Source organism: Dermacentor variabilis, unplaced genomic scaffold, assembly GCF_050947875.1.
Source record: "Dermacentor variabilis isolate Ectoservices unplaced genomic scaffold, ASM5094787v1 scaffold_16, whole genome shotgun sequence".
Lineage (NCBI taxonomy): Eukaryota > Metazoa > Arthropoda > Arachnida > Ixodida > Ixodidae > Dermacentor > Dermacentor variabilis.
In genome coordinates this window covers 4,142,830-4,165,778 of record NW_027460324.1, presented here as the reverse complement: position 1 = coordinate 4,165,778, position 22,949 = coordinate 4,142,830, and the positions used below count along the sequence as shown (strand labels likewise).

The window sequence follows — 22,949 nt, the reverse complement described above, 5'->3', positions numbered from 1 at the left end:
CACAGCAAGCGCTTTGCCTTCATCAGGTCTGCGCTGCCCAGGTGAAATTATATGTCCAAGGAACTTGAATGTATGATGACAGAGTTGGTTCCCGTCTGGATTAATGGCGAGGCCTGCTGCTCTAATCTGTTCTAGTACACATCAAATTTGGTCCATGTGGTTGGCCAGAGTGTCTGAATAAACCAGGATGTCGTCGAGGATTGCCAGCGCAAATTTATTATTTATACCCTCCAAAACTCGGTACATAAATGTTTGGAAGGTTGTTGGTCTGCCTGCCACTCCAATGGGCATCCTAGTGGATTCGATAAATGCGTTGTGCCTAGTGCCTAGTGGATTTGATAAAACCTGGTGGCAGATAAATGCGGTCTTGGGGACGTGTTCAGACACTGGCATCTGGAAAAGGACTTGCGAAAGATCACAACTTCAAAACCATTGTGCTTGACCCAGCTGAGTCAAGAGCCAGTTGGTCCTAGGCATTGGTAAGCAGGCACCCTTGTTTGGTTTTTCAAAGGGCGATAATCAATGGCGAGGCGGATGCCGCCAGACCTTTTTGGAACCAAAATTGGAGCACTAGTCCACTGACTGGTGCTTGGGTGTATGAGTTCTTGTTCTAGGAGGTCACGGATGCAGTTATCCATAATGGCCTGTATTTTGCATTGACAGGGCAAAGCTTGCAAAGTACAAGTAGGTTTTCCCCAGTGTCAATTCAATGTTCATAAAATGTTGTGCACCTGGGATAGCTGAAATAATTCGGCTGAAGATTTCAAGCACTTGCGCAAGACACAGGTCTACATTCACCTGAGCTGAAAAGTGAGCAGGGTCATTGGTGGTTGGGACTTCAGAGTTTACCATAGACTCAGGTCGCTCAGCAAAGATTGCTTGCAGGTCATAGGATTCTTCGCTGTCCAGCTCCCTTTCAACCCGCTGCTCTCGTCTGACGAAGCATACCATGCACTGTGGTTCAGTCCCAATTGCTTAATCTCCAAGTACAATATAGAATGATATTCCAGTCACTCTAAGGAAGTCCTTCCCAAGTATGATGTCTTTACAGACATCGCACACACATGGGAAATGCTGTCAACGGGAGCCTGCCACCCAGTGGATCTTGCATCGAAGTGAGGTAGCAGATTGGGACCAGGCCGTGGCCAGGCGAAGTGTGCATACCTCTCTATTATGAGTGGCTCCGTAGGGACAGTGGAGGCTGGATGAATGTGATTATGGAGATAGGACGGTTGAACCGCAGTCGGGTGTAGTGGACAGTGGTGTGCTAAAGATATTGGGGTAGACGTAGTAGTGCCCACAGTGGCAGCTGTCAGCATGGGCAGCAATCCAAAAATGTTAGCAGCTGCCCTGTGTGGTCAGAATGCCAGATCCCTTGCAACCTGATTTGTCAGTGGTGGCAGTGGTTTGTACTGCCATTGCCTCCAAGCTCTTTTCCTCAAGCCATCTGCCTCCATCGCAAGCTCCTTCAAGGTTGTAAATGTTGGCCCTTCCACGAGGTCTTGTAGCTGCGTGTGCATTAGGCGAAGAACCCACTGCACCTTTTCTTCTTTTGGTATGGCTTCACTGATGCGGTCATAGCACGCCGATATCACGTAGATGAACTCCTTCAGGTTCTCCTCTGGTTGCCAGGAGCATTGTTGGAGCTCTTCCTTCAGGCGGCATTTTGGATCGATTGAAGCAAACTCCACGGGGAATGCTTGCATGAATTCGTCCCACATAGTGGAAATGCAAACAAAGCGCCACCACAGCTTAGCACTGCACTCCAAGCCAGCTGGCACCACATTATTGAGCCTTTTGGCAGAGTCAATTCTTGACACAATTGAGGCAAAAGTTCTCTAAATGTTTGGGGAACACCTCCGGCGACTGTAGGTCATTGAAAGCCAAAAACTTTGACGGCTCTGTTGCGACGTATGTCATGGAAGCCACGGCAGGCACCAGCAGCTTTAAGCCTACCGGCGCGGTAGGCAATGTAATCGTCAGCAATCGTTGCTGCAGCGGGGACGCGACCTGGACCGGTATAATGTAGAACCATTCCAATCTGTTTTTATTCCAAATCGGCCATTAGCCCTTTGCGATAGGTCGAAATGACTCAGGCTCTGCCCACACAGGTGTGACGCCCACCCATAAGGGCTGAACCCGAACCACTCTGACCTATCAGGCAGGGCTAATGGCAGAGTTGGAATAAAAAGAGATTGGAATAGTCTTACGTTATAGAGTTCCAGTTCACGCTGGATGGGCAACCCTTCTGTCTGGTTAACCAGGTATTGCACAACTTCCTCCAGAACACTTATGCTATCCATTTTGATCATGGATGAGCCCCCACTTGTCAGAGAGGAATTGTACACATGACGCCTCCGGCAACACCCTTTATTCTCTACCCTCGGCTGCACCATTGCCACGTGTTGGTGATGTCTCTGAGCCCAGTAGCGCCATCTCTTGGCATTGCAGTTGCCGTCTCCACCACACAGTCCTTAGAGCGTGATTCCAAAGAATGTATGCACTGTTCACTTCACTTTGCTGATTGCTTGAAGCCTTCGCCTTACGGGGGTACGAGCTCCTGGCCCTGCACTGTCGCAGGGATCAGTACAGATTTTTGCTAATAGACGCAGACACAAAAAATTCCGGCCAACTAGAGGTTAACAGTTTTGTTGTAATACACACATTCACTTGGCACAGTCCTCCAACTAAGCAATGCACGACTCCACCACGTCAACAATATTGGAAACACATATGCTTTTCTTAGCTACACAGATTTTTGTCCTTTGGCTCTATGATGTTGAATCCTGATTGGAGCAGGGTTCATCGCATAATAAGGCTAATAGAGGGAGCCTTCTTGAAGGAATTACAGCATGCAACCACCTCACGATTAAACACCCATCTGCCTTTATAGCAGTCATAGCTACAGAACTCTGCAGATGACGGGTACAGGAACTTTAGGAGGCCTTGTAAATTGCTTGCAAAGGTGACCATATTCGTGCCTTGTTGTTCAATTTATAAATTATGAAATGCCTGTTATGGCTGCAATGACAAAAAAAAAGCCAGGCTAGCATGCAGTTTATAGCAAGACCGTGGCTTTATAAGGTTGTGCACTTCAAGCTTGCCCGACAATAGAACATAAACAGTCACGTCAACCACGTGTGTCTGCTAAGGGCACGACAGTTGCTCTCTTTGGCAATTCAATTTCGGTTTTCCGAGTGAAATTTGCGAGAATTCTCCGCTCTGCACAAATCAAATACAACAGTTGCTTGCGTGTCTCTAATCAGTCATGAATATTCCTTGAATGCGTTACCTTAGGATCAACTGTCTGACTCTTTCATTAAAAGGTCAACTGCAACAGCATTTCGCATGGGCTAAATTGACAATTGCAGCGAAGAAGGATGCTATAGTAGCCCGCTTTCTCCAGCACTTTGGGCTGACTATCAGAGCAGGGCACGGACTCTCAGCACGAGCGGCGTTCCCAAAGCAAAGCACTGGAGAGGATGGTCCACTGTAGGTTCCTCCTCTTTGCTACACTATAAATGCATAGCCTATACTATCCAAGTTTTCCTTGTAATTACCGCCCTATTTCTCTCACCAGTAGCTGTTGCAAAATACTAGAACATGTAATCTACAGCAACTTGGTTAACTTTCTGGAATCAAACTCATTTTTTAGCGCGGCTCAACACGGCTTTCGCAAAACATATTCATGTGAAATGCAACTTATATGTTTTACTCACACGTTGCACCAAACCTTAGATCGATCATCTCATGCTGTTTGCTTATTCTTAGACTTTTCAAAAGCATTTGACAAGGTCTTACATAGATTACTGCTTCATAAACTAAATCAACTAAATTTAGACACTAGTTTGTTAAAATGGATTGAATTTTTTCTTACACATCGTTCACAGTTCGTTGTCGCGAATCAGTACTGCTCTGCTTTTAGCCACGTTTCTTCAGGTGTTCCGCAGGGATCGGTTCTTGGACCGCTTTTGTTTCTTATCTATATCAATAACTTGGTGCCTCTCTTAAAATCTAACATTCTTTTATTTGCTGACAACTGTGCTATTTTTCGCGAAATAAGAACTGTTAATGACACTACCCACTTACAGTCCGATCTAGATGCTGTTGCTACCTGGTCCAAAACGTGGTTAATGGAACTTAACACTAGTAAATGTAAAATAATGCATATTTCCCGCTTTAAGACCTCCATATCTCCTTTTTACCTTAACAATGTTCAATTAGAATCAGTCACCTCGTACAAATAATTTGGCAATCACATTACCACTAACTTAACCTGGAACCTTCACATTGAACATATAATTAGCAACGCAAACCGCATCTTAGGTTACCTACATCGTAACTTCCTTAGAGCGCCATTGTCACTTAAACTATTGCTGTATAAAACACTAATACATTCCAAGCTGGATTATGCATGCTCAATATGAGATCCAAGTCAGGACAAACTTGTAACGGCACTGGAACTTGTTCAAAATAACTCCGTTAGGTTTATTCTGTGTAACTACAATAGAACCGCTAGTATTACTGCCATGAAGTCTATTCTTGCTCTCCCATCCCTGTCTGCGTGCCGCCAAATTTCCCAACTAACTCTTTTTCATAAGTTGTATTATCATCCTGTTCTACGTGACCAATTTAGCTCTAGGCCCCATTACCGATCCCATCACATTGACCACAGTAAAACTTCATTTGGGCCTAGTTGGTACATAATTCTGAACTTAACGTTACGGCGCAAACACCTAAGACGAACCACAATAAGAAAGACACGACACACACTAGCACTGACCATCAACTTCTTTTTTTCCTTCGTCGTCAATGCATATATATACCTAGGCCACAAAACCGTGCAGGCCCAGAGGATACATTACTGACATCTGCCAACTTATCGCATAGTACGCAAACGTAGGAATTCAAATATGTGGGAACATGCGCAAAAAGTAAACAAAAATGTAGATAGAGGAGCGCACCTTGTTGCGCATATAATCTCTTGCAGCAATTGTGAGGCGCGACTTGATCGGGCATTAATTCTTGGCAAAAGCAAGAATAAGCATGTGCGGCTTGCCTTAAAGGCCTACCACATTAAAAGACAAGGCATTAATTGCATCAGTGATACATCTTTGTCCCTGCACCCATCAGAATTTGAATTCCTAAGTTTGCGTATGCGATAAGTTGGCAGATGTCAGTAATGTATCCTCTGCGCCTGCACGGTTGTGTGGCCTAGGTATATATATGCATCGACGACGAAGGAAAAAAAGAAGTTGATAGTCAGCGCCAGTGTGTGTCGTGTCTTTCTTTTTGTGGTTCGTCTTAGGTGTTTGCGCTGTAACGTTAAGCATCGACCACAGCCACAAAGTTGGAATTGACATTTGCAACACTAAGCATTTCTTTCACTTCTTTTTGCCCGGGACTAGTCGCGATTGGAATCACCTTCCTCCTGATGCTGTACCTATCAGTAATAACCAACACTTCCGAAATTTTCTAGCTAACAATCTATAAACAGGGTCTTTGTAATGTCGGTTTTTCATGTTATTGTGCTAATATTTTGGGTTTTTTTCTTCGAATGATATAGCCAACATTGTATTATGAGCGAATATTGTATTTTTCGTTTACGTTTTGCTTGTATATTAACACTACTCCCCTCTGTAATGCCTTTGGCCCTAAGAGTATAATAAATAAATAAATAAAAGTCATCTTGGCAAAGCTGCAGGGCTGGTAACTATCAAATTTTGTTATTAGCAGCCTTTAAATAGCACCTAAGCAGATGATGCGAGCACCTGGCGGTGAGCAGCAGTGACACGGATATGCTGAAAGTCCCAGAACCACACATGACTGCCGATCTCTCAGTTGCACCTAGGCACCCAAGCACATCAATCGCTCAACATTTGCTGGTTGGTGGATGTCTCTCTCGGCATGTTTTCTCATTGTTACACATGTGATTTGAGCTGTTCCAAGAATGCCGGAAGTGGCTGTAGGGTGCTCAAACACATACTCGAACATGAGTGATGGCTGTGCAGTACACAATGCCGTGCAGAGGAAAGCAGAACACATCTTTCCTGTCATAGCTTTCAGGGCACAAGCATGCAATGCATCGCAGCAGGCAAGTGTGATGTGGACCAGCCAAAGCACAACGCAAAGCATGTGAACCGCACTTCACAAAGCTGCACAGGCTATACTCCGCAGGCATGGTCATTTGCCCATGCAAGATCTGCTTGCCAAACACTTTCTCAGGATGACTACAAGTATATACTCAGAAACTGCATTGTTCATTCGTGGATACCATGCATTTGACAGATCATATCGCCAAAAATGTAAACAAATGCATTCATACTGCCTTCATAGCAGTCATTCATCAAAGGGCGCATTTGCGCTGCTGATTTTCATTTTTTGTTGGCAGTAAAATGTGAAGCATTACACAAATCGATGCAGTACAAGATACCAACACGTGCCAAGCTGGTAAGGCCTGAATGTGCCAAGACGTGCCTTGTCGTTTTGCTATTGCCTAGTGTTTTAATATCAGCCGCGATGAGGCACGAAAACTAAAGGTAAGTGCCGCCAGAGCAAAACAGGCAAAATGTGAAGCAGGCTCTTTGTTCCAAGCCTCAGCTACTTCCCATCCTTTACTACAGGTGGCAGTAGTTGCCTGCTCGGAGTAAGGTAGTTAAACTCCCTTAGCTTGGTCACCTCCGTGTGCCCCACGTCTCCGAGCAGCCTGCAGAATGCACCAAGGCTCTGCTCATTGAATGTAGACAAGCAGATACAGGAAACCGGCTTGACTCGGAGAAGAATTTTTCTCACTTAAAGAACAGCACGGACGCATGATGGTGTGAGCAAAACTCAAAAAGCAGCTAGCTATATACTAGCTCTATGGCTAGCAGCCGTGCGTGACATGTTTGCCGATATACGGGACTGGTACAAGCAAGTGAAGCAAACAACATGGAGGACCGGTTCTCTACGATCTAAATCATAAGTCACTTTCAGTGAGCAGAAATGGCAGCACATTTTTGCAGTTTCGGTATGAAAAACATCAAAATGAAATATAACGTGTATAGGAAATTAATAAGGCAACCTTACAACACTTCCTTGAAGGAAAGATACTCTACGTATTCGCAAACTCTTAAAGGAACACTTTATGAAGCAAAGAAAACTTATTTTAGCAATTGCATTGAACAGAACGGGAAGGATTCGAAGAACCATTTTCTAAGGCGAGACGTAAAACAACATCCTTCAGAAAAAAATAATATACAATGACGTTGTGTACATTACATCCGAAAGTATCTGTAATGCTTTCAGTGCCTATTTTTCATCTCACATTAACTCAACTGGTAAGGATTTTGATGCAACATACATTTCGCGTACAAATGCTTCTTTTTACCTTTACCCTACAGATGAGCTTGAGGTGGCTTCAGTTATTTCTAATTTGCTAAATACAGCCTCTGGAATTGACAATGTTTTGGCACATGTCATTAAACTTGTAACTGACATTGTGTCACCAGCTCTCACACATATCGTCAATGCTATATTTGTTGCGGGTGTGTTTCCAGAATGGATGAAAATTGCCAAGGTGATACCACTGTACAGGTGAAAGGACAAGCATAGAATAGAAAACTGCCATCCAATTTTAGTGCCACCATTCTTCAGCAAAATACCCAAAAAAATATTTGCGAGGCGCCTTAATGACTACTTGCACAAGCACAGCATTCTTTCTCGGCACCAATTTGGTTTTAGTAATGGCCTCTTCACACAAACTACAGTATCAACATTTACAGACTTAATTAGAAAATCAATAGACAGTGGTTACCTAGTTGCGGGATTGTTCATAGATTTTGTGAAAGCTTTCGATTCTCTCAATCATGTTATATTCAGCAATAAATTGCTTCGTTATGGGTTTGATGGAATACCTTTGACGTTAATTCGCAGTTACTTTGAAAATCGGCAACAAATTATTCAACTAGGTGATTTTCAGTCCAACAGCACCCTTATTAACCTTGACGTTCCCCAGGGATCCATAGTTGGACCTTTATTTTTTCTTACTCTATATAAATGACTTCCCTTCGTAGCTTGTGTGTGCTACCCCTGTACTTTATGCAGACGATACTAACCTTATTATAGCTGATCGTGAAGAATGCAACCTAATAAGCTTAACTCTGAATTACAAATTTTGGACTCGTCGTGTACATTGAATGCCTTTCACGTTTACCTAACAAAGACAGTTTTTATCTTATGTCACTCTGAAAAAATGAAAACGACTATTCATTCAGATGTCGTTTACAATAACCATCCCATAAAACAATCTACGGAGACAAAATTTCTTGGTGTTATTATCAATAACCATTTAAAATTCCACCTTCATGTGCGTTCTGTTCAGCATATGCAAGCTCATGGCTTGCATGTGCTGTCGTAATGTCAAAACTATTTCTCTCCCCACATACTTATCAATCTTTACCATGCATTTGTTCACTCTCACATTAGTTACTGCTTAGTGATCTGGAGTTGCACGTACAAAACTCATCTGTCACCGGTGTTTACACTTCAACAAAGAGCTTGTTGCATTATAGCACACCACAATATGCATATTAAGAGTGAAGATTTATTTAAAACCCTGAACATCCTCAACATTTACGATTTGACAGCCTTCATGCATCAAATTGTTAATGAAAAACTAGCCTTGACAACAGTCTCGCTCCATCTCTCACTTCACAATGTTGGGAACGCATCTCGCTGTCATTTTTTTATTGCCTGAGGTAAATACTAATTACGGCTGCTCTACACTACAGTTTACAGGCGCCTCAGTTTGAAATAAGTTTGATAGTGACCTAACCACTCTAAGAACATTGCATACATTTCTTAAACAATTAAAACACTCACTTAAATGCGTAACACTGCACATGCTTGAACATGTCCTCGCTTTTCTTTTTCTTTCTTTTCTTTTCTTGTGCCGATGTTTTCGATGACTTAAAAAAGGAAAATTGTTAGAAAAATGTACCTAATTTTTGAAATTTTCCCTACTACTGTATTTTCTTCTTTTACCTATTTCAGCTAATTCAGTTTTATGTGTTCTTACAGTATTAAACAAATACAGCTGCCACAGAAGTTTTTTTTCTTAATAACAATCGGTAGGGACCCTTTAACAAATTTGTTGGGTCCCTAAAGTGTGTACTTTGCAATTATACACCTTAATTATGTTAAATAAACTTTCAACTTTTCATTTTAATGAGCATTTTGTAACGCATCCACTCATATCTCAAGCGTAAAATTTTGCACAGGTGTGTCGCCCGAATTGTCACATTGGCACATCACGTCTAAATTATTTGAAATTGGGATTCTTGTTTGGTTGAAAACTTTGTTGCACATGGTCTTTAAGGTTAATTATTTTCATAATTACTTGTCTAATTATTACCTTGGGTCAATCACACTTTTCTTTCACTGGCAATTTTTTGATTAGGCAAAAGTTTTGCGGGGCAGCCAACCTGTGAGAATTTGCAACTCCAATTTACTTGCTCATTTTCCATGACTCCCCATAGTAAAACAAGAAATTCCCTGACAATCCAGAAGGCATGCCGGCAGCATGACAAGCCCAATGCTGAATCAAAGTGTTTTCTTTGTAATACAGGTTGCAAGCGGCTTGATCGGGAGCCATCTTCTACTGTGGAAATGTAGTGTGGCAGTGACATGCGTGAAAATGCCAAGCACATCTACGCTGTATGCGGCAGAGTCTGGGCAAAGCTTTACTGGGGATGTCCCCCTATCTGCAGCACCAGAAAAAATTAGTTCAAGCATTGATGATATACAGAGAACTCCAAGCAACATACAAGAGAGAAAGGAGGGAATTCCATGCCAGATACCTGAACTTCGTGCATTGACAAAGCAGTTTAAAGAAATTGAAGCAACTGTATGTGGAACTGATAGGAAGCTGACATCACTCGTCGATAGTGTACCAAAGAAAATGAATGAAATGGAGGCATCAAATCTGGGCTCGACAAGAGATTAGATTCACCGCTCAATGAAGTTGCTGAAATAGAAAACAGAGAATGTAGAAATAATTTTATTATTTATGGATTATAAGAATGTTAGAGTGAAACTACTGCGCAGATAGAAAAGTGAGTGAAAAAAGAGGTAATCGAGTGAAAGTTGGGCATACTGTTTAGACTCGTATAAGGGCCAAATTTTGGTGAGGCGTGGCCCTCACATGGGACTGAACCTTTTCATAAAAATGGTGCCAGCACAGTCTTGACTTGTCCATGCCCCAGATGCGCCACTGCATCAGAGGCCACCGCACAGCTCTCGCCATTCAGTACTGGCATGCAGAACTACACAGCGTGCAAGAATTCGCCAATGTGTGAGCACGGCATTGGGGCACCGAATTCCGTTCAAATTCTTTCTTCAAAATTTTGGGCTGCTAAGTTGGGGGTGCGGCCCTTACATGAGTCTATATGGTAACTGCAACTGGTATTGAACGGTTACATAGATTAAGTTGTAAAACCGAACACAAAACAAAACCTGTAATTGCAAAATTTCTGCACTACCATGAAAAAGATTTGGTGCTGAAAATGTCCCATAAGTTAAAAGGCACTCAACTGTCCTTCTCCGAAGATTTTTCTAGACACATACAGGAATGGGGGGAAAATGGGAAAAAAGCTGTGAGAAAACTCAGTTGATGAGAGACAACGAGGGTCTAAGGTAAAACTTATGTTTGAAAAGCTGAGCACTGATGAAGTGCTTTTTAGGTGGAATGACACCAACAGGTGTCAGTATAAGCTTAACAGAAACGGTACCTGACAACGCACATATGAATGGCCCTCGCTGAAAATACTGACATGTGTAGTTATTTATCTTTTCTATGGAGACTGCATTTCACCCGCAAACTTAAGGTTATCGCTCAGTGCAAGACACACCTGCATGATTTGGACCTTACTCAAATGTTATCATTGATTCTATCTGTTGTGTATGTTCTCGCCAAACTTTGTGTAACCAGATTGTATACACGAAACAAATTGTGTAGCGATTTCTGGAAGGCACGCAGGCACCAGTGATTACGCTGGACTGTTCGATGAGTCATGTATAAAAGCCAACATGCTTGACTTGAAGCCTCAGATTTTTAATTATCACTGACTGTGTTCGCCGCTACTGTTGTTCTGTGAATGTCACTTGCTTTTAGGGACACAAGTTCGCCCAATAACAAGTTTCCTCATTCATACTTTTGCTACTGTGTTCTTGATAGTCACTACCATGTGACAATACTTAACATAAATTGCAGAAGTACAATGAATAAGGTGATCAACTTCGAGGCTCTTTTGTTTCCTTGTAATCCAGACATTTCCAGCTTGACAGAAACCTGGTTGAACCCCACAATTTATGACAAAGAATTTGTCCCGAATGGATATAGCGGAAACAGAAAACATTGCAAAGGCAAAGGTGGAAGAGTATGCTTAATTCTCAAGGACTCTACCCACATAATCAACATGCCGGATGCACCTAATATTGAATGTGCCTTTTGTAAGGCCAGCGATTAAGAGACTTAGATAAGCTAATTGGTTGCTGGCTTGATGGAACATGGTTATAACGGCACATTTTGAGGATGGGACACAGAGAGAATGCACAGAGGACAGTCACCAATCCTATCATGCCGAGGCCTATCATGGCAAAGTACGGTATATTATCAGAGCCATGTATACACCCTTGGTTCTTAGCGTACTAGAAGGCCTAACTACCTGCACACATATGTGAAGCCTGGTGATTGTGTTGTCCTGGTAAACTATTTTAATCTGCCAAATTGGACTGGTCTACTCTATCACTCAAAAATCCTAACAATAAATCTGGAGAAGCTATGTTAGATATCGCATTTTCTTTTGATTTACTGCCAATTGTAACAATGTTACCAGAATACAATATACCGCTAAGTCAGTTCTCGACTTATTTTTCCTTAGTAGAAAATTACTGCTAACATACCTAGCTGCACCAGCCTGCACAGCGTGGCATGTCGCAGCAAAAGTGTGAAGCGGAGGCACTGGTTTTTTGTGTGCTGTGCAGAGGCACAGCTAGGCATGGCCTCTGAGATTGCGATCTCGGAGGGTGTGCCTGCATGCCTAGCTTCGCTAGCTCCATGCCAAAGCGAGAGAAAAGAAAAGCTGCTGCTTGGTGCGTGACCACCACGGTGTGTGTGGCTGCAGCACAGCTGTGAGAATGACCAGCGTTGCTCGAATAATTTCGCACTGCTCCACTGAATGAATGCCAAAAGAGGCAGAAAGTGGTGTGCTCAGTGTGCAATGGTCAGTATCTTTTGGTTTTGGAGACGGACCTAGTTCGTTATATCAATTGTGAGGACAATTTTGCTTTGCTAAAACAAAGTTTCAAATACATGGATCTCTATGGGAACTTCAAGGGGAATTGTATTTACTTGATTACATTCATTATTTCGTTTATCCCGTTTTGTTATAACGAGGTGTGAGTGTAAATATAAGATGTTTCTTGCTAACACAAGCGCGTCATGAATACATGTGCATATGACGAATACCGGATATAGTGAAAGTATTCTTGTGTCAGATGAAACTTCATTTTAATGAGGTTCGAATTATAATATCCTGTTCAAATTGTAAGAGCTGTAATTTAGTCATACAGCATAGCTAGGTTAACATTGCACTTCAGTGTCCCTGACACTAATTTGAAACACAAGTACTTAAAAACTAAACTATTCCACTTCAGGAGAACTTAATAGGCAACATTGCATTGCTTTGCAAGTCGACTGAGTGATTTCCACTGAAAACAGCAAAAAATGCCGCACTCTTTTAAAACTTTTACAAGCACTGACATGTATCTCAGAAGTTGTAGGAATTGTTCCACAAGTTTATCACAAACAAAGGAATTAAGCTTAGGAAGTACTTTGGTTGATAAATGCAGGACATCTTGGCCTCAAAATGTCAGACCATCAACATTACTGCGATACCTTGAAACAGCAAGATCTGCTGACACCACGTAGCAGTAAGGCTAGGTAGGTATGATGACGTACATAATATTTGGGCAGAACTCTTATAACAATCCCAGTAAGCAAGCAGCCAAGACGTGTCATCTCCAAAGGTACCTTATTCTTTTTGGACATCCTTCTGGAGGCACTGCCTTGAACTGGCACACCCCCATGGGTGTGTGCCACAGAGCGGCACACGCCGATAGGAATGGCCCATTTTCATACCGCAGTTCCCTTGGGATCGGGCCATACTTTTGGTTAGACAGGCAGACAGTCAGAAAGAAAAGTGATCTGACGATGCCAAAATATCATTCACAATAAAAAAAAAAGAGTGCCACATACATTTTTTTGTGGCTGCAGTTGCATGAATGTGGCAACTGCAATGATTGCAAAAACAGAGTGAGCTGGTGTAGCTTAACACGTCAACCTCCTGGGTACCAAAAAACCAAGACAGGTACATAGAAGCAAGTATTGTTATAAAGGCAAGCAAGTGAATTATCCAAGGTACTTTCCCAGTATTCTTTTTAGGGTCTAGAGGGTGTTTGAGAAAATGGCAACTTTGCACTCTGCTTGTAAACTCCACCTGCCATGCACAACTGTAAAATTTGGCTGACATGTTCACAGCAGCATATACCATCCGTTGATTATGTTCTTGCGCCAAGCCCGCAGGGTGGTTCAGGACCCCTTTATACGTCAGCCCATTTGTGCCATGGGCACTTGAGACACAGTGGAGTGGGACAAAGCTTTGCCAACCTTCTGAACAAAGACGAAAGGCCACAGTGTCCCCTGGGTGGTGGAGAGCTCCAGTGCAGGCAGCTGAAGGGGCTGGTCCACATGTTCCCGCCATGACCGTAACTGGTGGAGAAACCCAGAAGGATTATGCTGCACACAGTCGGTTGCACATAAAATACACAAATAAAGTATTGGATGACATGAGCAGGTACCCTCAACTGGCGTTTTTATTGAAGGGACATTAATTTATTTAGGTATTAAAAGAGACATTTTTTATACAACTCCTAAGGTGCCACCTGCTAGAAACCAATGCCACAACAAACAAGATAGTATCTATACAACGTAACATATGCCAGCTGGCCTTTCCTATCTGTCATTGTGCTACACAGATACACAAATTGTTTTTCTATCAACAAAACAGATGGCTGACTTTTACAATCATCTCCTATCTTTTAATGTGTAACCAATATTCTGCTCATGTGTTTCAGTGTCCAGAGCCTCTTGGGCTCAATGAACTTTGCGTTCCCAAATCGTTGTTTTAAGATGTCAAGTCAATCATAGTACGATAAAACGGTGGCTTGAATTCCAGTGACCGCTTGAGCAGTGGCTCCGTCAAGAAGGGAAATAAGGTAGTGGAACCAATCCACATTAGATAAAGTGGGCTTCTCATGCACAGAGTGTCACAACATGTTTCAAAACGGCTGCCATCAAGTAAAAGTTCCATCAAATCACAAAAGGTCTAGCTAGGGCAATCGTGCCCCAAACTCGCATCGAGGTAGCGCTGCTTCCCTTTCAGAGGTCGCTGGTCAGTCCCCATCAGCTGCTGCAGGTGGTTGCGTCATTGAAGATTGAGTGGAAACCTTGAGCCTGTCCATATAGTGCTCAAGCAGGGCCAAAGCGCTAGTTGCAGTGCCTTCATATTCCATGACGGAATCATAGTCTTCCGCCGCCTGCTCGTCCGTCATGAAGGTTTCCAGCTCGACGTTCAGTGCAGATAATTCTGTTTTCACCGCCTGCAATTGGCTATTGAGGATATGAAGCATCGATAGCGCAAACTGTTCAGATTGGATGAGTTCGTTCACCTAATTCACAATACTTATAAATTGGGACTACCAAGACGTCTGTTTGTTCTTGACATGCCACATGACGATTTCGGTGTAGAAAGACTTCCCAAATCAGAAGCAACAGCTTGTGGGAATGAAGGCTGGCTTTCCAAGTCTTCGGCACCAAAATAAAATGTGGTAAAAGTCCTTCTGCAGCATTTATTAGCCACGATGCCGTCCAAACATGGCGTACATCCCAAACAGTCCTTCTCTAAACAGCATCTTCAGCATGCTGGGACATGGTAAGAATGGAGGTGGGCGAATTGCAGCATTCATACCGAACGAAGGAGGCAGGAGACAGGAGACGCAGTGAGGCTAAAAGATGATGGCTCAGTAGCATTGAACCAGGTGTCAGGGATGAGAGCTTTGGAGGGGCATGGCCCAAATTAAAGGTGGAAGGCAGAAGTAATGAGGACGTAATCACAGTTGACAGTAGTGCTGTGCATCCTCACTTACATTTGGCCACGATGGAAGCGAATTGTCCTCGTCACCAGTTGTTGAGTCGTGAATGGCGACAAAACATGTTGTGCAGGTGCAATGCTAGTAGCGTCTGGGCAGGATCCAGCATCTGTGGCAGCAGAGTAGCTCACCGGTAAATCTTGTGGGCACTATGGCAGCAGTCGACGATGTGTAGCCGGTACGGAAGGGCTAATCCTCATCGCCAGTTGACGAGTCAGCGTGGCTGCCATGAATGCCCCACCGGACATGAGAGGAACGCAGGGGCATGCTGGACGGCGGCCTGAAGCAAGTACCGTATTTACACGATTGTAAGTTGACCACATTTCTTAAATTTGAAAATCTGAAGTGGGGGGGTCGACTTACAATCGAAACCAAAACATGGAACTGCCAAAAAAGCGAGACCAATGGGAGCTACAACATAGTTAGAATTTTATGTCTGCTCTATGGCCCTACCCGCAGCTTTTCGCTATCCCATGTGTTTGTTCACTTTTCGGAAGGGTTTTTCAACATTTTTGAGAGTTTTACAGTGCACACAACACTCATGAGGTGGTGTAGATAGTTGATGGAAGCCGCTGTTCCATCCGCGGCGGCACCCTCAGAATGGCGGCGCTTGCGGGGTTACTTCACAGAAGAGCAGACACCGCTCGCAGGTTTCTCTTTGCCTGTTGCACTTAGCTTTCTCTATAGTTTGACGAAAGACATTGGTTTGACGCGTTCCACTTGACTGCCGGCTACATGCTACCTCTATGCTTCCTGAGTCGTCATGAGTGCTCCAGACCCACTAATCATTCGGCGCTCGTTCACAGCAGCATTCAAGAGGGCTGCCATCTTTTACGCCGAAGAAACAAATCATTGCGCAGCGGGCCGCAAGTTCAATGTTTCTGAACAGGTGGTGCGAGAGTGGCGACTGCAGCGAAGCGAAATTTTCACCTGTGACGGCAAGTGAGAAATTTCGCACATGCCGAAGTCTGGACGCTTTCCGGAGCTGTAGGCTAAGCTTGCAGCGTACGTCACTGAAATGCGCAATTGGTCCCTGCCAGTGAAGTACGACTTGGTCATGAAACAAGCCCGGATCTTCGCCTTTTAAGGACCTCCTCTGCCGTGAGTATGAGTGGCTGGCAGCAGAAGACCACGAAATTACGCCAACCGGACCTGTCAAAAGAGCCTCTCTGATGGCTGCATGTGGTTGGGTGCATTCGGCTTGGGCTGCTGTTCCACAAGATGTCGTGGTGCGGTCGTTTGCCAAATGTGAAATTTCGCGAGACGACAATGCGCTGTGGGACCGTAGCAATGATGATGATGGCAGCACTAGTGAAGATGAGTATCCAGTGGCCATGTCAGCTACTAATAAATTTTCATTATCGAATGTGCCCTCAGGTATGTTCTCCTATTCTTTTTTTTCCTGTCACACGATATGGGGGGTCGACTTACATTCAAGTCGACTTACAATCGTGTAAATATGGTAAGCAGACACAGGCGGGTACCGAGAAGAAGAACTCGTTTATTTGGAGAGCAACCACTTAAATAGATTCTGAACACTGCGACGGTGCCCCCTAATGGCAAATCAGCTTGGTTCCGAAACCGAAACCAATACATAACACCACACCCCACTATCCAGTTCTTCACTGTCTTGTCCGCGCCGCTTGCGATTTCCAATAGTTGATGCTGTGCTATTCCTGAAGTTTAACAGACCAGCCCAAAATAACCTCATATTAGCCTCTAAAGCATTATTGACCTATACGGTATATCAGATGGTACTCAGCCAACTGTTCTAACTTGACCAAAACTTATTGAAGAAACCACACCATTTCGCAGCAAACATACTTCTGCATACCCTCAGAGAAATGAACCAGTAAATGCATAAGCAGCAACTAACATCCATGTCATCCAGGCAGTTCGCCAAGGCAGCAGCCAAGCCCTTGTGAGGGGGCAGTGGCACGTATCCTTCCAGGCACTTTGCTCGCAACTCGCACGTCGGAAATCGCCTGTTGATGAAACATGGATAATTACAATGAGTCACTAGTCAAAAATGCCACGAGAAGCTTTTTCCACAAAACAGTGCCCTCAATACTCTCCACACCCCACTTTTAATAACTAATGATCATGAGCAACACAAGTCATGCATGGCTCTTTCAGCTAAACTGCTGGCTTACTCATGCTCAAATTTCCCGTAGACATGGTATTTTGTGGCGCATTCAGCTTTCTAAAGCTGTACTTGTTCTGTTTCCTTTAGAATAAATGACACAATGTCTGCAGCAATGCCAGACAAGAAAGTGCTCATTCAGTGCAAAGCATTGGTGATGCCATCTACCTCTGGTTCTGTACCTGAAAAGAGTGGACACAGAATGGAGGAAAAGGCAGGCACATGCCCAAGAGTTTTTTTCAGAGGGGGGGGGGGGGGGCAACCCAAGGTAACTGTTCTATGCAAATGAGGGAGGGTTACCTTTACTACTACAAATGTGAATAACGCCCACAATTCGCCATAAAGATGTGTAAACCCACAAAAGAGAAATGAAATAAGGTGTATTTTACAGGTACGCATATGAGATACACCTCTCCTTTACTAGGCAAACAAGGAACCACGTCAAATGGACTCGCACAGAAAAGAAGTGCAGGAAGAACACTGCCAAGAACAAGTAAACACATGAAAGTGTAAAATCAATATTACTACAGTAGAATACAACTTTAAAAAAAACAGCAGTTGACAACCAACGCACACAGACCGCGCGGAGTTGTGTTACTCTGCTGGCCAATCACAGAAGCAAACAAAATCACCGACATGCAATGTTTTCAAAATGGCATCATACTTGATACCTCCGGAGCGTCTGCTGTTCTTGAAGAATCTTTTCATCGGCAGAAGAAAAGAGGTATGCAACAGACATGGACAAAGTGCATGGAGTCTGAGCATTTTACTCTTCAAAAATCTGCAGTGCAGTTCATTTCACTGTTCAACCTGTTTTACTCTTGAAACTTCATTGCCAACTGAAGTGAAACTTGACAATAAATAGTTGCAGCGGAGCAAGCTTGTTATTTCAGTTCAATAAAGAATTGGGCTCTCGCCATTCCACTATAATAGGTGAGGGAAAGCGTGTAAAGTTACTCGCTAATAATTTTATTTTTGTGGTTACCGTCATATTTGGGTAACAGGGATAGTTTCAAGTATGAATTATTTGCAGCCTCGCGGAGGAACAGTGGCTGGTGGTTACGAGGGCGTAGGCAGGGCTTCACTGCAGACTTAAGTTCTATCCGACTATAGTAGCGTTTTTTTAATTAGCTCTGGAAGTATAGAGAAATATATTGTGACACTCTTACATGTGTAGTGCATTTACGCCTCAACAGTGTGGGGGGCATCCTGGAGAAGTGAACATTTGGCTTGCTAGCTGAATCTCGATAGGTGCTCAGCTGATCAAGGCCGTCGCGGCGTCTAACTCTATCTGGTTTGTCAATAAACGCCTTTTGTAGGCGTAATAGAGTGGTGGAGGTGCTGGATACGACACAACATACCATGGTATCGCAGCACCTAGAACTTCACCGAAGCCGTTGTCTTGCTGGTCTCTTACCAAAGACCTTCCCTATGGCTCAGGACGGAGGTGGACAAACGCCAGCTCTAGTTTTACGTGCTGAAAGGTCAGCACCAGTTGGCCCTTTACAGCACTACATGGAACCACGCTCGTTCGCGGGAAAAGTGTGCGAAGACGTCGACGAGTGGCTGACACACTACGCAAAGGTGAGCCGCTACAACATTTGGGGTTCTGTCATTCAGCTTGAATATGTTGTACCGTTTCTGAGTGAGACAGCGCTGATGCGGTACGAAAACCACGAAGATTCCCTAACAATGTGGGAGCGCTTCGTTGAAGAAATTAAGAAGTGTTTTGGCAACTCCTATGCCAAACAGAAACGCGTGGAGAGAACACTGGCTCAAATAGCTCAAACTCCTGGAGAAACATGCTCTACATCCATAGAAGAAATCCTCAAGATGTGCAAAATAGTCAATTCACAGATGTCTGAGGATGACTGAGTTAAACATCTTCTCAAAGGAATTGCAGATGTCTACAATTTCCTTATAAGCAGGGAACCCGTTGATTCCGTCTGAGATGTCGTACGTCACTGCCATATGTTTGAGATGTTGAAGACACGTTGCATTGCGCGAAAATTTGGATGCCTGCCGAATGTGACAACCATTTCCAGCATCGATGAGAGCCCGTCCACCGATCTTTCGTCTACTATACAGCAGACCATGCATGAAGAACTGCTGCGACACCAGGAACTTGCCCGCAATGTCATGCAACAACCTGATGTTTACTACCTGCAACACATGGCACCTGCAGCACCCTGCGCTTTGCAACAACCGGCGGTATTTATCACAGACACCCATCTCATAGGAGCACCATGGCAACTGTCATTATGTGTCACAGACGTCAACCACAGAGGAGCTCCATGGCCACGTGAGGGCACATTTGTGCCCGAACACCATATTGCAGGACACCCTCGCCCCAGCAGGTTTGCACGCAGACCGACCGTTCCTCCTGTGCAGCAGGCTCAGCCACTTCCCTCTGCTGCATGACCCCCTATGGCTGAGCGCTTCGAGGAGCAGTTCATCGATCGTTGTTTACCTGTGTGTTATAGCTGTGGTGACTTGGGTCACATTGCTAGGTACTGCAATCGCCAGCATCCACCGAGGTTCGACCGATCGATGATGTCTAGGCGGTACCACGCTCCACTTGGCAAAACATATTCACCCTCACACACATATCCAGGAAACTATTTCGTTTTTTTTTTGTGTATGTGTATGTATTCTCCTGACAGTTCTGTTTTATTGCCATTGATTGATATGCACTGTTTTTCTTTTTTAATGATTTTAATTGTACGTATCCACCTAACTGCATTAGGTTGTATCATTAAAAACTAGATATGCGCATGACATTGTAGCTGCTACTACATATATGACTATGGGCCTACACTAGCCTTTGGCTACAGGCCCAACAGTTCCTGTGCACAAATTATTATGAATGAAAAATAAACTGAATTGAATTGAAATTGAATTGAAACTTGCCTCACCAGCACCCGGAACCACTGTGGAACCATTCTCCAGCATCTGATTGCAGCTTGACACCACTCGCTCCTCGCGTAAGCCGGTCACCCTCTCTGCGGCGTCGCTACCCATCACTACCTCTGGAAAACTAGTAAGTGCGACCGTTAGAGGTGAGGTCGCTGAAGAATATTTGATGTCGACAGAGACACCTCTACCCATTGGTATGTTTAAGAATAAAGTGTGTATTAATTAACGGAGTTTCATCAATGGCCTTAGTGGACAAGGGAGCAACCATTTCCATGATGAGTCTTGCATTTAAAAGGCTCCTAGGACGAAAAACTATGTTTCGCTGGGACCGTGCCAATATGTTTCGTGGAGTGAGTGGGGAGTTGTTGTATCCTGTCGGCATGTGCAATGTAGACATTATTTTGTAGACATTATATGTAGACGTTTTTGTCAAATATTTAAAGCAGAGTTCGCTGTTCTACCTCATTCTATGCACTATGTAATCCTGGGCCTTGATTTTTTGAAACTGTGAGGTGGCACTGTCGACTGAACGGGAGAAATCAGTGTAGGTACGAGCTGCTGCGTTTATGGAACGCCCATCGTATCATGAAAGTGTGCTTTGTATATCCAGAGATGCAGTTGTGCCACCGTTATCTGCAACGTGTCTTTCAGTCACCTGTTTCCCTACCACCGATGGAACGGTTGACGCTAACGTAGAGCCTGTTCATCTGAGTTGCATCAAGAGGAACGTTCTGGTACTGTATTGCATGCTGTCAGTTGTTTAAACTTGTGTAAACCATTCCAGTGAACCTGCAATACTACCACCGGGTCTGAAACTTGCCACCTGCCATGAAGATCAAGCGGTCACTCGCCATTCTTACAGAGGTCCCTGGTTCTGCAGATGAACACCATTTCATTATTGCATGCCCTGCTGCGCACTCCTCCATCCTAGCTATGATGAACAAGTCACTCAGCGCTAAGCAGCGTCATGTAGTGGCGAATATTCTGCCAAAACATGCCCGACTGCTTGACTTTTTGCAGCAAGAGGGGCCACCATTGTTTCCTCCTCCTCGTATACACTATCACATATACGGGATCTGCCTAACCTTAGTGACAGAGTCTCATACAGAGTCTCACCATCGGAACGCAAGGTGATCAACAACCAAGTCCACAAAATGCTCAATAAGAATGTAATCCAAGAATCCTGTAGCCCGTGAGCAGCGTCAGTGATTCTGGTTAAAAAGCAGCATGGTACATGGCGATTTCTGTTGACTACCATGGCCACAACACCATCACTAAAAAGGCTGTTATCCTCTTCCACGTATTGATGATGCTATCAATTGCCTTTGATCAGTGTCTTAGTTTTCATCTGTTGACTGGAGGTCAAGGTACTGGCAGATTCCTATGCATAAGGCAGACAAGGAGAAAACAGCATTTGTAACACCAGATGGACTTTTTGAATTTAATGTGATGCCGTTCGGGCTCTGTATAGCACCTGCAACTTTCGAGCGTTTTATGGACAACATCCTGCGTGGTTAGAAGTTGGAAGTATGCATGTGCTATCTAGGCGGTGTAGTGATATTCAGGCGCATGTTCAATGAGCACAACGCATGTCTCAATCTAGTGCTAGACTACTTGGGAAAAGCGGGTTTAGTGCTGTACTCAAAGAAATGTCATTTTGGAGAGCACCAAACCATGGTTCTGGGCCATCTAGTGGATAAGGACGGTATACGACCCAATCCAGCGAAGACTCCTACTATGGAAGCCTTCAAGCAACCTCGCCATGTAAAAGAGCTACCCAGTTTTCTGGGACTTTGCTCGTACTTCCACCGGTTTATTCATGGATTTGCCAACATCGCGTATCCTCTTACATGCCTCCTCCAGAAGGGCACCTTCAGGAATCCATTCAAAGGGAACCTTTGAATGGACTCCTGAATGTGGGGCTAGTTTTCGTGAGCTGAAGTTCCTTCTGACATCCCATCCCATTCTCCGACACTTCTACCATGCGGCCCCGACAGAAGTTCATACGGACGCTAGCGGTATTGGCATCGGCACTGTCCTTATTCAACACGTCGACACCAAAGAACGCGTCGTTGCCTATGCGAGTCACCCTTTAAGTCCAAGTGCAACTACACAGTCACAAAGCAAGATTGTCTTGCAGTGATTTGCGCAGTACAGCGCTTCCGGTCATACCCGTATGGGCGCCCCTTCACTGTGGTGACAGACCATCATTTTCTTTGCTGGCTGGTTAATTTCCACTCCGTCAGGCCAGCTTGCATGTTGAACACTTCGTTTACAAGAATATGACTTTAGTGTTTCTTATAAAAGCGGCCCACAGCATGCCGTCGCTGACTGCCTCTCGCACATGCTGTTTCCAACGATGGACAGCGACGCAGACAATTTCAACTGCTATATCGCATCACTGGAGCCAGGATTTCCTTATATAAATACCTCCAAGGTCGAGCAACAAAAAGACAGAACTTTAGAGCCTCTGCTCATTACTGCAAGGAAATCAGCACCATCCACTCGTTTCTGCGTTCGTGATGGGGTTCTTTACAGAAAGAACTATTCTGCTACAGGCCCACAATATCTTCTGGTGGTCCTGGAGAGTCTCCGTGTCTCCATCTTGCACGTTATGCATGAAGATCTAACATCTGGTTAT

General features: G+C 44.1%; 1 protein-coding gene across 2 annotated transcripts in view; it reads right to left on the bottom strand.

Annotated features, from left to right (window-relative positions):
- Positions 1 to 22,949, bottom strand: part of LOC142568068 (AP-5 complex subunit mu-1-like) — a 244,330-nt gene that overhangs the window by 207,742 nt on the left and 13,639 nt on the right. For both annotated transcript variants that reach the window (XM_075678152.1, XM_075678151.1), the window contains exons 2-3: positions 17,126 to 17,234; positions 13,709 to 13,810 (exon numbers count right to left, since the gene is read on the bottom strand). In XM_075678152.1, the coding sequence (XP_075534267.1) occupies positions 13,709 to 13,810; positions 17,126 to 17,234 (211 nt within the window). The remainder of the gene's footprint in view (positions 1 to 13,708; positions 13,811 to 17,125; positions 17,235 to 22,949) is intronic.